Source organism: Maylandia zebra, linkage group LG9, assembly GCF_041146795.1.
Source record: "Maylandia zebra isolate NMK-2024a linkage group LG9, Mzebra_GT3a, whole genome shotgun sequence".
NCBI lineage: Eukaryota > Metazoa > Chordata > Actinopteri > Cichliformes > Cichlidae > Maylandia > Maylandia zebra.
This window is the reverse complement of record NC_135175.1, coordinates 33823956-33838143: the sequence shown is the minus strand read 5'-3', so window position 1 is coordinate 33838143 and position 14188 is coordinate 33823956. Positions and strand designations below refer to the sequence as shown.

The following is a 14188-nucleotide window of genomic DNA, read 5'->3' as shown; positions in this document are numbered from 1 at the left end:
TTTAATGATAAATCTCTTAAGAGCCACAGAGTAAATCTGTGTTTGAGTTTCACTAGAATTAGATATAATTTTGATCAATTCTTCTTTCCTGGTTTTTGGTTATTCAAATACCTAAATAACAAACTTCTTGTTTTATTGGAAGGTTACACAAAGCTGTTTTTGAACATTCTTTTATTGCCATAAGTTCACATTTAGGAATATTCAAGTACAATCCAGAAACTTTAAGAAATGTGGAGATTGTTTCAGTAGCAATAGAAATTTGATACTCATCTTTTAGGAATAATGTAGTGTCATCAGCTACCTGTGTTATGTGTAAATCTTTGCCAATTAGCGATATACCTTTTACATTGCTTGACTTCATATGGTTAAACAATAGTTGGGCAATTAACTAAAACAGGTACAGGGACCTGTTTTGGGACAGCCTCGTCTTTTCCCTCTTTGTATGTTAAATCTGGGTGAAGTACTGTTTGTTAATTTGACACTGCTGTTATTGTTATAATGCTTTAATCAACGTAGAAAGTAAGTACCAAAACCATATCTATCTAGAGCTTGAAATATAAATTCATGCTTCACCATGTCGAAGGCCTTGTAGAACTCTAAAAATAATATGAAACCACTGCTATTTATTAGGTCAGAATAATCCAGAATATCTAAAACCAATCTGATATTGTTATATGTCTTTTGGGCATAAAGCCAGATTGTGTTTCATAAATAATGAGTCAACAACCATCTTAAGTCTGTTAGCTAAAATTAGAGCAAATATTTTATAATCATCATATAAATCATCAATAAACTATTTGGTCTTCAATTATCAATCATTAAGAGGTCCTTATTTGGCTCCAAAAACAATGTGGTCAAACCTTGATTCATCGTAGTGGGAAGTTGTTGGTTTTCCATCTTCCATTGGTTTTAATTTTGCACTCCAGTATGAACACAAATCCCCCAACACGAGGATCACCACAACATAACCTAACAGACCTACACCTTAGTTCACAGATTCACTTTGTCTAAGGTTTATTTCTGGGACTTCGCACAATCCAGGAGCAAATCATGAATACATAATGGACTTACATTTACAACATTATGAATGAAATGTACTCTATCTGGAAGCAGCGGGTCTCCCTCCCCCTTCAACAGGTTGTGTGTGAGACTTTAAATCATCAAACTGTAAATTATACATTTTAAATTGTTATTGATCCTTTACCCCGAGTCCTAATGTGTATATTTATTTTCTTACTCTTCTTATATTTATTGTTTGTTTACTTGCATTGTTGTAACTGGAGCCTCGTCGTCTCGTTTCTCTGTATGTAGCGGAGATGACAATAAAGTTTACTTTGACTTCAGCAACAAGCAAGCGCACCGAGGGCTCTCGCGCTCACTTAACGTGTATAGAATAAAAAAAAAAACATCGGTGTAAATTATAAGTCTGTATCATAATGTCTGGTGTTTTCGTGTTTGTTGGTTTGTTTTTATTTTGCTTTATTTTGCGAGTCGGTTATTAGATGCCGCTCCAGCCGGTCAGACAATCCCCCGCCGCGGTTAGGAAGCATGTAGCGAGGCTCTATCTATCTATCTATCTATCTATCTATCTATCTATCTATCTATCTATCTATCTATCTATCTATCTATCTATCTATCTATCTATCTATCTATCTATCTATCTATCTATCTATCTATCTATCTATCTATCTATCTATCTATCTATCTATCTTCGCATCTTTCCTTCACGTCATGACGTTTTTCATCCGTGTTAAGGTAAAGTGATCAGGAAAAGGAGATAGGAGGGACTTCTTTCTGGTGCTTGCCCTCAACTCTCGTGCTGCCCTGTCTGCGCTATTGGCTTCGTGTCCGGTGGAATACGCCGGAAATGGGATGGGTCTACAGATAACCACGTGGGTTTCTGCTCCCTGCTTCCAGCTTCATCCCTTCTCTCGGTTTGTGGGTTGTAGGGTAAGAACTGAGCAAACTTTAATGTCAGTTCGGTTAGTCTTGGGTAGATCCTGAATGTGCAAAGCGTGAAACACCGCAACATCCGACCCGTCTGAAATAATCAGAAACCCATCCCCGCATTGACACCTACTGGCCATTTCGGCTACCATTACATGTTGATGGATGCTGCTGAGTGACGCAGACGAGCCCTGCACAACCCCAACAAACTACTTATTATACCAGACTGTCAGTAGCTGCGGTCTACACGTTTTGGAGAAATCCCGCAAAACAAGGAAAGAAAAATACTGAGACGGTTAAAGACAGAAAACTTTGTGCTTCAGCAAAATATTCCATCTTTTATTGTTTGTGTTGCTCAGAATAAATCTATTTAGAAGTCAGTTTATGATGCGAAACACACAGAGAAAGGATGCTGTGTTTACTGTAATAAGCACACAGGTTTACAGCTGGTTTTGCAACGTTGCATGTGTTTGGTTGACTTTTAGCTTTCTGTCAGTTCGTGTCATCGGGTTTGTTCTACACACTGCCAATAAAAGCCAGACGCTGGCCTAGATAATTCTGACACATCTTTAAATCCTCCTCTGCTCAGCAGCCTCTGAACACGAGGAAACCTTCCTGTACTTCACTCTGCTGTGGATTTGTTTATGAGATATTCACACCGGAAGCGCATATCGTCACGGCTGCGCAGCGCGTGGGTAACGGGTTAGCGTGACAATGACGTCAAACGATTCGGCAATTTCTTTTCAGGTGAAAGTAGAAAAAAGAGCGGATGGAGCCCGAGCTGAAGATTTCATCCTGTGTTGTTTAAAAGCAGAGGCGCGTTTATTGAGAGATTTGAATGAATTCACAGCGCAGTGTGTGGCTCTCTCCCCCTCTCTCTGCTGATGGGAGTCAATGGAGCTCACCACTCTTTGTCTCTCGCTTTCTGTCATGTGACAGTAGCCGTTCAAATATATTTATATATTTATATAGCTCCATCATTTTGACTTGATTACGCCAAAGGTTTAAGTCCTGGTCACGTGACCTGGGTGTCCCGATCCACGCTTCGGAAGCTGGACGCTGCTCACTGCTGCAGGTCTCCTGCCGTTTATGGTTTACACGCTGAAGGAGAACAAACTGAGGAGCGGAGGAGACAAAAGGAGCGCTGACCGCGATCACTGCAGCTCTTTTTAAAGGTCGACTCTAAAAAGGTCTGCGCATCTACATCGTTATGTACGGCTCATTGTGTGGAGGCAAGTAGGAGAAATGTGTTATCATAAACACTCTCATCTCTTTTTTTTATTCCTTTTAAAGACTTAGATGCTTAGATTATAAAATATAGCACAGGTTATGTGGTATTGCTGTACAGACACGTTTCTACATGTATATGGCTACTAAACACGTAAAATAATAGGCTGGTTTTCACGAGGTCATTAAGCGTGGTAACTGAATCCCACTGGACTGCAGCCAGGAGTGAGTCAGGCTTTCAGGTTTGTTTTCACAAAATACACATTCGTTCACGTCCAGATTACACTTCAGTTGTGTGATCAGTTGGGCAGATCTCATATATGACTTTTGAAGTTTGCTTCTTTTACTTAAAGAGGAATGGGAAGAGAAATTTATTTTCTCTCAATAACTTTGACATCCTCACTCTTTAATTATTTTAGAATAGTTTGTTTTAACTTGGTAGGGATAAATTGATCAGCTTGTTTGTGCACCTGCTGTCACAAACGTCAATTCTGAAGCTATAATGGGGAACCAAACTGCAGTTATTCTGTGTTTACCTGTTAAGACTTTTGGTTTGATTGGATTAAACATTTCCTTCTCAAATATTTCCATCTTGCTTTGACTGCAGCTGTAACAACATTGATTCCAGCAGGATTTGTAAAAAACATTTTGATGGACACACAGAGCTGGACAGCTTTTATTCTGCGGGTTTGGAGAGAGTCTGTGTGTGTCTGCATTCACTTTGTTCCTCTAATAGACAATCAATGTGCAGATGTTAATTCCTGCAGTGACTGCTGTTCTTCAGCCTGCAGAAACCACCCTGCAGCTGCTGGAACAAGTCAATCTTCTTAATGTTAATTTGCGTAGGTTCTTTTTTTTTTCAAGGATGGTTGCCTAACAAAGATCTGTTTTGTGTCCCAGCTGTTCAGCAGGAGGAGAAGAGTCTGACGGAGCAGCAGAAGAACATTTTCACCCACCTGTACTCAGGTCGGCCACTACAGAGGAAACAATGAGTTCAACACAAAAGGTCAGCACAATATCACTGCTAAGCTACAGTGATATAACTATGTGCACTTTATCGGCTGCTGTTGGTTTTATTACGGTCTCAGGTAACATCAGGCTTAGTGTTGTTATTCTTTCTCAACCTCAGTATATTCACACATAGAGAATCTCTGAAATTAAAACAAGAAAAAAGATCAGACTAAGAAACGGGAACAAAAACATCAATCAATTAAACAATAATTTTTAAAGCATTTTTTAAGTATGGCTCTCTTGTCCTGCATTTCTGCTCATATGTAATTTAGATAAAAGGAGATCATGTTGAAGTCACTGGTGACACTAGGTCGGCCACCATTTGCACCGGCCCCTCCCTCTGCTGGCCCAGTCCTGGGTCTGCCGTGCAGACCCGGTGACATTACCATGCTTTACAGCATTCTTTATTAGCACACACATGGTTGCTGTTCACAATGCACACAGAGCTGCAGCTCTTCCGCTGCCAGCTCAACATTACCACAACCACAGGACCCAGTACAATATTTAAGTCGGCGGGCGTGATTACGGATGCTGTGCAGGTGCGTCTGCCTTCCCTGCACGGCACTGCAGGCCACGCCCCTCCACATGGAAAGTATCTCACTTTTCTGTGGGTCAACAGACTCACTGCAGCTGGTGGCAGTCGTCTTTGTGCTCTCTGTCCGTTGAATGAGAAATACCATGGAGAGACTGCTTTGTTGTTTATTGGCAGAAATGATGTAAAGTGGCTCTTTAAAGTTTGGGCGCAGCAGGCATGTTTGTCACTATCTGCTTACTGAAAAATATACTGAAAAATAAAGAGTTATTTCCAACATGACAGAGTGTTGGCTGACTTAGACTTATGTGGTCAATCTTCGTATGTTAAATTATAAGCTCTACATAAGCAGTCTACGTCGTTGCCAGCATTTATGTTTGTGGCTGTCCTGGTGTTTTATCCCCCTCCTGTATCCTGTTTGTTGTGGCCATTATTTTTAGGAGAAACGATATTTGTCTTCTTTGGACATTCCCGTGTGTTCAGTACTTTTCTCAACGAATGTGTCCTTTTATTGATGCCGAGATTAACATTTCTTATATTGAGACCGTGAATTAACTGTACTAGAGAGGCCAGTCACAGTTGTTGCTGTAGTTACATGGCACCTGCAGTCAAATCTGCGTGAGTACATTGATACAGGGACACCAAGTGCTGGTGTTTTGTTAAATTAAAATACTCTGGGAATGCTCTATATTTCACTGGGCTCATCTAATGCATCACAATCCTGATATACCATCGTTCCCTCGAAGCTGGACAGGAAACTGCAGGATCTAGGACTGAGCAGCTCCCTCTGCAGCTGGATCCATAGCTTCCTGTCTGACAGACGCCAAGTGGTCAGACTGGGCAGCATCACCTCATCCCCCGTCACACTGAACACTGGTGCTCCACAGGGGTGTGTACTGAGCCCTCTCCTGTACTCACTCTACACCTACGACTGCACGGCCACTAACAACTCCAACATCATTGTGAAGTTTGCGGACGACACTACAGTGGTGGGTCTTATCACCAACGGTGATGAGACGGCTTACAGGGAGGAGGTCAGCGCCCTGACCCACTGGTGTCAAGACAACCATCTCACCCTCAACGTCGCAAAGACAAAGGAGTTGATAGTGGACTTCCGGAGGTGCAGAGAAGTACACACCCCCATCACCATCAACGGCGCTGCTGTGGAGAGAGTGAGCAGCTTCTGCTTCCTTGGTGTACATCTGGCTGAGGATCTTACGTGGTCAGTACACACAAACAAAACAGTGAAGAAGGCGCAGCAGCGCCTCTTCTTTCTCAGGAGACTGAAAAGATTCGGCATGAGCCCCCGCATCCTCAGGACCTTCTATCACTGTGCCATTAATAATGGACTGGATTTATATAGCGCTTTTCAAGGCACCCAAAGCGCTTTACAATGCCACTATTCATTCACTCTCACATTCACACACAAGCTACGGTTGTAGCCACAGCTGCCCTGGGGCAGACTGACAGAAGTGAGGCTGCCATATCGCGCCATCGGCCCCTCTGGCCAACACCAGTAGGCGGTAGGGTAAAGTGTCTTGCCCAAGGACACAACGACCAGGACGGAGAGCCCGGGGATTGAACCGGCGACAGATACGCTTCCCAACCCCCTGAGCCATGGTCGCCCACATTGAGAGCATCCTCACTGGATGCATCACCACCTGGTATGACAACAGCACCACCTACAACCGCAAAGCTCTCCAGAGAGTAGTGCGGTGCTCTGAACGGATAATCGGAGGTGAGCTTCCCTCCCTCCAGGACATCTACAGGAAGCGGTGCCTGAGGAAAGCGGGGAGGATCATCAAGGACTCCAGTCACCCCAGCCATAAACTGTTCAGACTGCTTCCATCAGGAAGGAGGTTCTGCAGCATCCGGTCCCGTACCAGCAGACTGAGAGACAGCTTCTTCCACCAGGCCATCAGACTGCTGAACACTTCATAGACACCTCACCTTCACTACTGGAACTTCAACATTATGCACGTCATACTGTATATAAATGCCACTTGTTTTGCACATGTCAACTACCAACCACTGTATATTTTATATATTTTATTGTTTTACTCTATTTAATTTGTAAAATATGTATACACACACATAGACATACATATTTAGTATACACATTCAGTAATATGCATACACTCTTATATTGTACATATATTTATTCATATAACTCTCAGATTTAGCCATTCTTATATTTTGCTTGTTCTTATTTTATTGTACTTTGCACACCTCTGTTGCTTGTAAAGCTCGCACACAAGAATTTCACTCACATGTACTGTACCAGTGTACCTGCACATGTGATGTGACAATAAAAGTGATTTGATTTGATTTGATATATGACCAGGACAATCTCTGAAAAATATTCAAATAGTTCACAGAATTTCTGCTTGAATTCTCATCTGTACTGAACCTTGCCTTACTGTAAACATTGTTTTTGACAGCCTTGATTTTGTTTCAACCTTCAGGTTTAAAACTAGTTTGAAGTTTCGGTTTGTTCCACGACTGCATTTCACTCACTGCCTCTGTTTGTATCTCTGTCACTGCAGGACCAACATGGAGCGAGAAGTCAGCGCTCTCAGGAGGCCGACAAACCTCACAGAAGAAAGAGAGAGAAAACATACAGCTGTGAGGAGTGTGGGAAGGATTTTACTGTAAAGTCTAACCTAAGAAGACATCAAGTCATCCACACTGGAGAGAGACCGTTCAGCTGTGACTTGTGTGGAAAATCTTTTAGTTTGAGGAATACCTTAAAGACACACAAACGCATTCACAGTGGAGTTAAACCATTCAAGTGTAACCTGTGTGGAAAGTGTTTTACTCTAAAGAATAACCTAAATAGTCATACGCTCATCCACACTGGAGAGAAACCATTCAGCTGTGACTTGTGTGGAAAACCTTTTAGACAGAAGAGTGGGCTAAAAAATCACCAACTCATCCACAGTGGAGTTAAGGCTTACAAGTGTGATCAGTGCGGTAAATCTTATACTCGCAACGATGCCTTACAGACTCATCAAGTTTCCCACTCTGGAATTAAGGCGTACAGCTGTGACTTTTGTGGGAAAACCTTTAACAACCTTGGACGCCGAAATAAACACCAACGCATTCACACTGGAGAGGATGTGTACTGCTGTGATCAGTGTGACAAATGGTTTACAACATATGCAAACTTACAAATCCACAAAATTACCCACACCGAAGAGAGATCCTATAAATGTGACCTGTGTGAGAAGGCTTTTAAATATCCACATTCCCTGAAAGAACACCAACAGATCCACACCAGAAAGAGACTCTACAAGTGCAGTTACTGTGAGGTATGTATTTATATTGTTATCTTGTCATTTTAGCCTGACTGTTTGGAACAACTCGGCTTATTCAATTGTGTTTGCATGTTAGTAATTCTACTACATTTCAATGGGACACTGGTTGAGTCATCCAATTTAGTTTCAGTTGTGAATTTGCTTACATTTTTTGAAATAAAAATTGCATTTTGTAGTACTGGTCATCGTTATGTCTACTATTACTACTGGTAGAATTTGTGACAAAGGGCAGCGAGTCCAACACCCATCGGGAGTGAGTCTGACTTGTTGCCGGTTATATAGACTGTTGTTTAAGGATGCAATGGATTGAATTTATGTGTCTGTATGTGTAGTAGGATTTCAACAGTACCATATTCCTGTCCTTCTTGTCAGGTGGACCCAGCAGTCAGATCTATTTTTGCACTCAGATTTACTTTAAACTTTTCATTACAGTGGCCTTATTGCTGTATTGCTGCAGAATTGTGTCAGTATTAGAGTGATGTTATTGTGGAATTACTGTTACTTGTTGTGGTACCACTGTATTATTATATTGTTATTATCATGGTATAGGATTGGGCAATTTGCTTGAAAGTTCAGTTGTTCTGTTGACCCCGGTGGCATCGCCAGTGAATGAGGGTAACAGTGCCAGGAAGCTGAGGAGTCTCCAGTTTTGGTAGTGATCTGTAACATAACCTAAATGTTATAATTGAAACCATAAAAATGATGTAGGGACTCTTTTCTTTCTTTCTTTTTTTTAAGTGACATTCAGGATAAAAATGTTGAAGGACTGACTTACACTCTCTTTGTGTCTTTGTTTAGAAGCAGAGCGACACAGATGGATCCAGTTCTCAACCCTGTCATCACTGTGGTGGTGGGAAAGTATTTCATTGTGACCTTTGTGGAAAAACTTTCTATCATCAAAGGAATCTAAAAATACATCAACGTGGACATACTGGACAAAAGTTGAACTACTGCAAAGAATGTGGCAGAGGCTTCCCCACACCTAGTGCATTAAAACGCCATGAACTCATTCACAGTGGGGTTAAAAAGCACGTCTGTGACCAGTGTGGGTCATCCTTCACCACTGCAGGTCAGCTTAAAGCACATAAACGAGTCCACACAGGAGAGAAACCATACAAGTGCACATACTGTGACAAAAGCTTCTCTCATTCAAATAGCCGTATACTTCATGAACGTACACACACTGAAGGAAACTACAGCTGTGACCAGTGTGACAAAAGCTTCAAGAATCTCAGTTCATACTCCAGACACAAACGATCCCACGCTGTAAATAAACAGTTTCAGTGTGACCAATGTGCAAAAACATTCACTTCATTATCTGCTCTGTGCAAACATCAACATGATCATACAGGGCTGAAATCACTCCCATCATTTGGTCACAGTGAATCCGAAGAGATGAAAATCTCCTCTTCTGGTTGCAGGGACGGACTTAAAAGCCTTGAGATCAGGCTCCACAGAGTTCAGATGAAATCTCCTGTAAAGGGTGTCAGCTAATATCACAGTTAGATCTGATGAGGTAGTGTTTCTGGGCTTGCAGTGAGTAATAAAGTTCAAATGTAAGAATCTGCATATACAGCATATATATAACAAGTATTTTTCCTAGAAGCTCTTCATGCTCCAAAATGTCCCAGTTACATTTTAGTCTCTTCCCTTCAAAACAGTAATATTTGGTGGTAGTAGTACTTGTGTTATAAAGTTGCAGAAATACCTCTTGTGAGTCAGTGAGCGTGCCTGTGTAGCCGTTATTTAATTAGGCTGAAGAACACATTCTTATTTGCATTGGTGGCTTGCAGAAGGAAAAGCCACTTGAAGAAATGGGGTTAAGTTGTAATAGATATATTGTATGACTGAGAACTAATTCTGCATTGATTTTGAATATTCAACATGTGGTGAATACTGAAAAGAAGTGTAAGTCTCACAGCACGTATACTGGCATGTTCAGACTTGCTCATACAGGGAGGGTGAGTGATAGGGATCCATGGAGATAATCCAATAATCAGTGTTTTGAGAAGATTCAATCGTCCTTCCTCCGAACTCTGTGCAGAGCAGACACACCTGGAAGATGGGATTATACTAAGGATTTGCAGTTGGATTATAAAGCAGAGTGCAGGAGGATTAACCATCACCAAACAAATACCATCCAAGAAATGGATCTGTAAGACTTTTCTACTAAGCTCACTGTACTGTACTGGATTGTAAACAGTGAGGAAATCAAGGGACATCAGATGGAGTTGGTACTTTGACATCTTTTTTCATCAAACATGCAGGGAACAACAAAACATACAGAGCATCTATGCCTCCCCTTTTCTTCACACCACATTCTGGCTTTGACGCTCCTACTCTGTGCTGTAGTAAATTCTATTTGACAAGCAGTTTCTGATGCGCCAGAACACGACATCGCACCAGAGTTCCCTTCACCGTCAAGCAGCAAATCAGAGGAGTGACAGGTGTATTGTTCATACCGCTCCAACTCTGAGCACTATCTGTTTCAGTGCACCTACTTCAGTCAACTGACTACAGGTCAGAAGTGCACGTGGGTGCAGGCTAATAAGAAGTGTTGGTGTTCTGGCTAGACTGCAAGGTGTTGACGTAAAAGGACGTGAAAGCAATGTAAAGAGACCCACCTGGATGGCCTCTTATGCTGTGAATGTACATAGTAGTGGTGGATAAGCAGAGGAAGACAGCCGTGGTGAAAGATGTAGCTGTGCCAAATGAGGAGAACATCAGATCATCCACGCTGGAGTGAAACCTTTCAACTGCCATCAATGTTGCAAGTCCTTTGGTCAGATTAGCATCTTAAATTTGCATAAGCTTATCTAAGCTGGAATTAAACCTTTAAGTTGTGCTCAGAGTGGAAAGTTCTTTGGTAGTTTTTATCATGTAAAAAATAGTGCTGTTAGCGTTAATCTCGTTAAAATGACGTTAACACCGTAACTGCACATGAACTGAATAATAATAATGCAAACTGCAGATGTAAGCATTATTGTGCTGACCTTTGTGGAAAAACATTCAGAGTGCCGTGTGCTCTAAAAACACACCAACACATGAATACTGCACACACTGCTGTGACAAAACTGCCAGACCATTGGGTCAAACTTTCAAAGTTTAAGATCAGGCTTCACAGAATTCAGCTTTAATCTCCTGTTTAGTGTTACTGCGAGAAAGTCCATCAGATCAGTTATGACCTCAGACGTGCTGTCTGGTGCAAGCAAGTATTGTTAAACTTTTAAAGTATTCAGCTAAGTATTAGAAAAGTACCAGGACTGTTAGGATTATCAAGTAAATAAAAAGACTACAGATGTGATGTTTGCTTTGAGGATTTGATCGAGAAGTACAGACAATGAAATTTACCCCGTAAACTAGTTACTTCCTGATAACAGCTGCATTTACACCGTGTTGTACTGGATGCTTCAAAGAAATGAATATGTAGACTGTATGCTAATCTGAGGCTTTGTTTTACATAATCAGATGTTTATAGTCACCTTATACATTTATAAGCTACATACCAAGAAATCAAAATTACTCAGAGTAAAATTTGTCTCCATCCTGATAAAATACCTAAAATTATGCAACACTTAAAGTTACTCATGCATTCTCTGAATTTACTTACACATTACTTAAAATTAACAACAAGAAACTTTTTTCCTGCAAAAAACTGGTGTTTCACATCTTTATTCTAGTGTACCTAATTTTAAATATTTGTGCTTAAAGCCTTTGAGATTCCAGAACCTCAGCAGATATAGTTGGTTAACCTAGTACATACTTTTTATTTCGTTTCATGGATTAAATTGACTGCATGCATTTTTGTTGTCTCTGGTTTTGGCAAAAGCACAACCAGTTAAGCTTTGCTAGCTGTGTATGAACACTTAACTTGCGGCTTGTCTAAATGTTGCTTTAACAAAACCTTTTAGCAGCATGTACATGTTCATATAGCAGCGCTTAATTCTGTAAGTATTCTAAAAACAGTTGTTTGTAATAAAGGATATGAAGTGTAACAATTAGTGCTAAAGCTTTATTGTTACAGCAATATGTATTTTCTCCACTAGGTGGAACCTTTTATCTTTGTAATGAGCTGAAGTTGTATGTGTTTGCTAACTGCCTGTCAGAACTTAACAGATTTTGAAATATCCATGTCTCCCATTGAATAATGGAGGTGAAAAAACACCTGTCTGAAGCTGGCAGCCAGCATTTGCAGAGACTTCCTTTGAATTGTTGTTATTTATTTATTTATGTATTAGGTCTTCTGATTTTACTTAAACTGTGCAATAAATAGCAGCAGAATTCTGTCAGAACCTCCTGATTCTTGTCAGTGGAGTCGGTGCTGCGCCATTTCTGTTCTAGTTTACTCATGTGAAATGTCCTATAAATGTCTTTGTTGTTTTAAAATTTGAGTTTGTTTTGCTGCATGAGGAGATAAAAGTACAAAAAAAGGTTTTTATTGATCCTATAAATAATAAAATATACACAAAATTAGCTTACGTGCAGTTTTGACTCTGGTACTTACTGCTCAGTATCTTATAAATGTCAAATATGGTTCTTATCAAGTGCTCAATTTAATTTTAATTACAACATCAAAGCTTGAGGTAAATACCCTACAGTATATATATAATAGAATCACTAATGAACTGATTACTTTAATGTTTTTGGCATACAATATGCAGTTATTAAAAACTCATGTCAGTCATGATAACTGTTTGGATTTCCATGTATCATATGGCTTGTGAAAATAAAAGGGAAGTGGTTTCAAAGTTAAAGACAGAACACCACTGTGTGGCCACTACCAGCTCCACCACCATCATCAAGTTTGCTGACGACACCGTCGTGGTGGGCCTGATCTCTGATAACAACGAGACGGCCTACCTGAAGGAGATTAGGAATCTGGAGAACTGGTGCCAGAGGAACAACCTCCTTCTAAACGTCAGTAAGACAAAGGAGCTGATAGTGGACTTCAGCACTAAGCAGGAGAGGAACTACCAGACCCCCGTCATCAACGAGTGCCCAGTGGAGAGAGTGGACAGCTTCAAATACCTCGGAGTTCACATCACGCAGGACCTGTCATGGTCCTGTCACATCAACACCGTGGTGAAAAAGGCCCGTCAGCGTCTCTACCACCTCAGACGCTTGAGAGACTTCCAACTGCCCTCCAAGGTGCTCAGGAACTTTTACTCGTGCACCATAGAGAGCATCCTGGCGGGAAACATCTTAACCTGGTTCGGGAACAGCACCATGCAGGACAGACGAGCTCTACAGAGGGTTGTGCGGTCAGCTGAGCGCACCATCCGCTCCGAGCTCCCTGACCTGCACTCAATCTACAGCAGGCGGTGCTGGACCAAGGCCAGGAAGATCGTGAAGGACCTCAGCCATCCCAACAACAGACTGTTCTCTCTGTTGAGGTCAGGAAAGCGATTCCGCTCCCTGAAGACCAACACAGAGAGACTGAGGAGGAGCTTCTTCCCGCAGGCGATACGGTCTCTCAATCACACCACCACACAGTACTGACCCACACATACAGTTCTTACACACACACTGGACTTTCTGGACTTTGGTTTTGCACAACACTGGTCACTATATTCTTCATTTCCGGTTAATACTTGTACAGCTGCTGTTATTGTGTATATATTTATTTATATTTAGATTTCTTCATACATTCTTATATAGTTCTATATTGTGTATTGTGTATTTTGTTGTACAGTTATTTTATTTTCAACTTTAATTTATATATTTATCTTTATCTTATTCTTCCCAGTTAAATTTACCCTTCATTCTAATTTGTGTTGTACAGTTATTTCATTTTTAACCTTAATTTATATTTTATTCCTTCCTAGTTAAATTTACCCTTTTTAATGTTTCATATTTATTTCCTTTCTTATTCATAGCCTTTTCCTTTTTTGTTTTCTTTAGGTCACGAGCAGTTGTCCAAGCATTTCACTACATATCGTACTGTGTATGACTGTGTACGTGACAAATAAAATTTGAATTTGAATTTGAATTTGAACAAGCAGGATTAAATGCAGTGATGCATTTTGAGGGAGGAAGGTGATGCACAAGCAGGAGAAACCCTAGTTAAAAATACAGAAGTACAAGTGTGTGTAGTGTGTGTTTTAATATTTTTGTGCAGGGGGATTTCTGCAGTGCCACACAGCAAAATCTCCGG

The 14188-nt window shown here is 40.8% G+C and overlaps 1 protein-coding gene across 2 annotated transcripts; it reads left to right on the top strand.

Moving 5' to 3' along the window:
* Nucleotides 1-2673: 2673 nt before the first annotated feature.
* On the top strand, nucleotides 2674-12562 carry LOC112435358 (uncharacterized). Of its 2 annotated transcripts, none has more exons than XM_076888470.1 (4): nucleotides 2674-3179; nucleotides 4075-4180; nucleotides 7264-8028; nucleotides 8836-12562. In XM_076888470.1, exons 2-4 carry the CDS (start codon nucleotides 4163-4165, stop codon nucleotides 9526-9528), a joined length of 1476 nt encoding a protein of 491 aa, XP_076744585.1. In that variant the 5' UTR covers nucleotides 2674-3179; nucleotides 4075-4162; the 3' UTR covers nucleotides 9529-12562. The 2 variants fall into 2 exon arrangements, with proteins under 2 accessions (XP_076744585.1, XP_076744583.1); XM_076888468.1 differs by having other exon boundaries at nucleotides 8833-12562.
* Nucleotides 12563-14188: the final 1626 nt, after the last annotated feature.

What these genes read in the sequence shown, in the direction of transcription:
- LOC112435358 (XM_076888468.1), top strand. An exon ending in ACAAGTGCAGTTACTGTGAG is followed by an intron (nt 8,029 to 8,832) that starts GTATGTATTTAT and finishes GTCTTTGTTTAG; the next exon opens with AAGCAGAGCGACACAGATGG.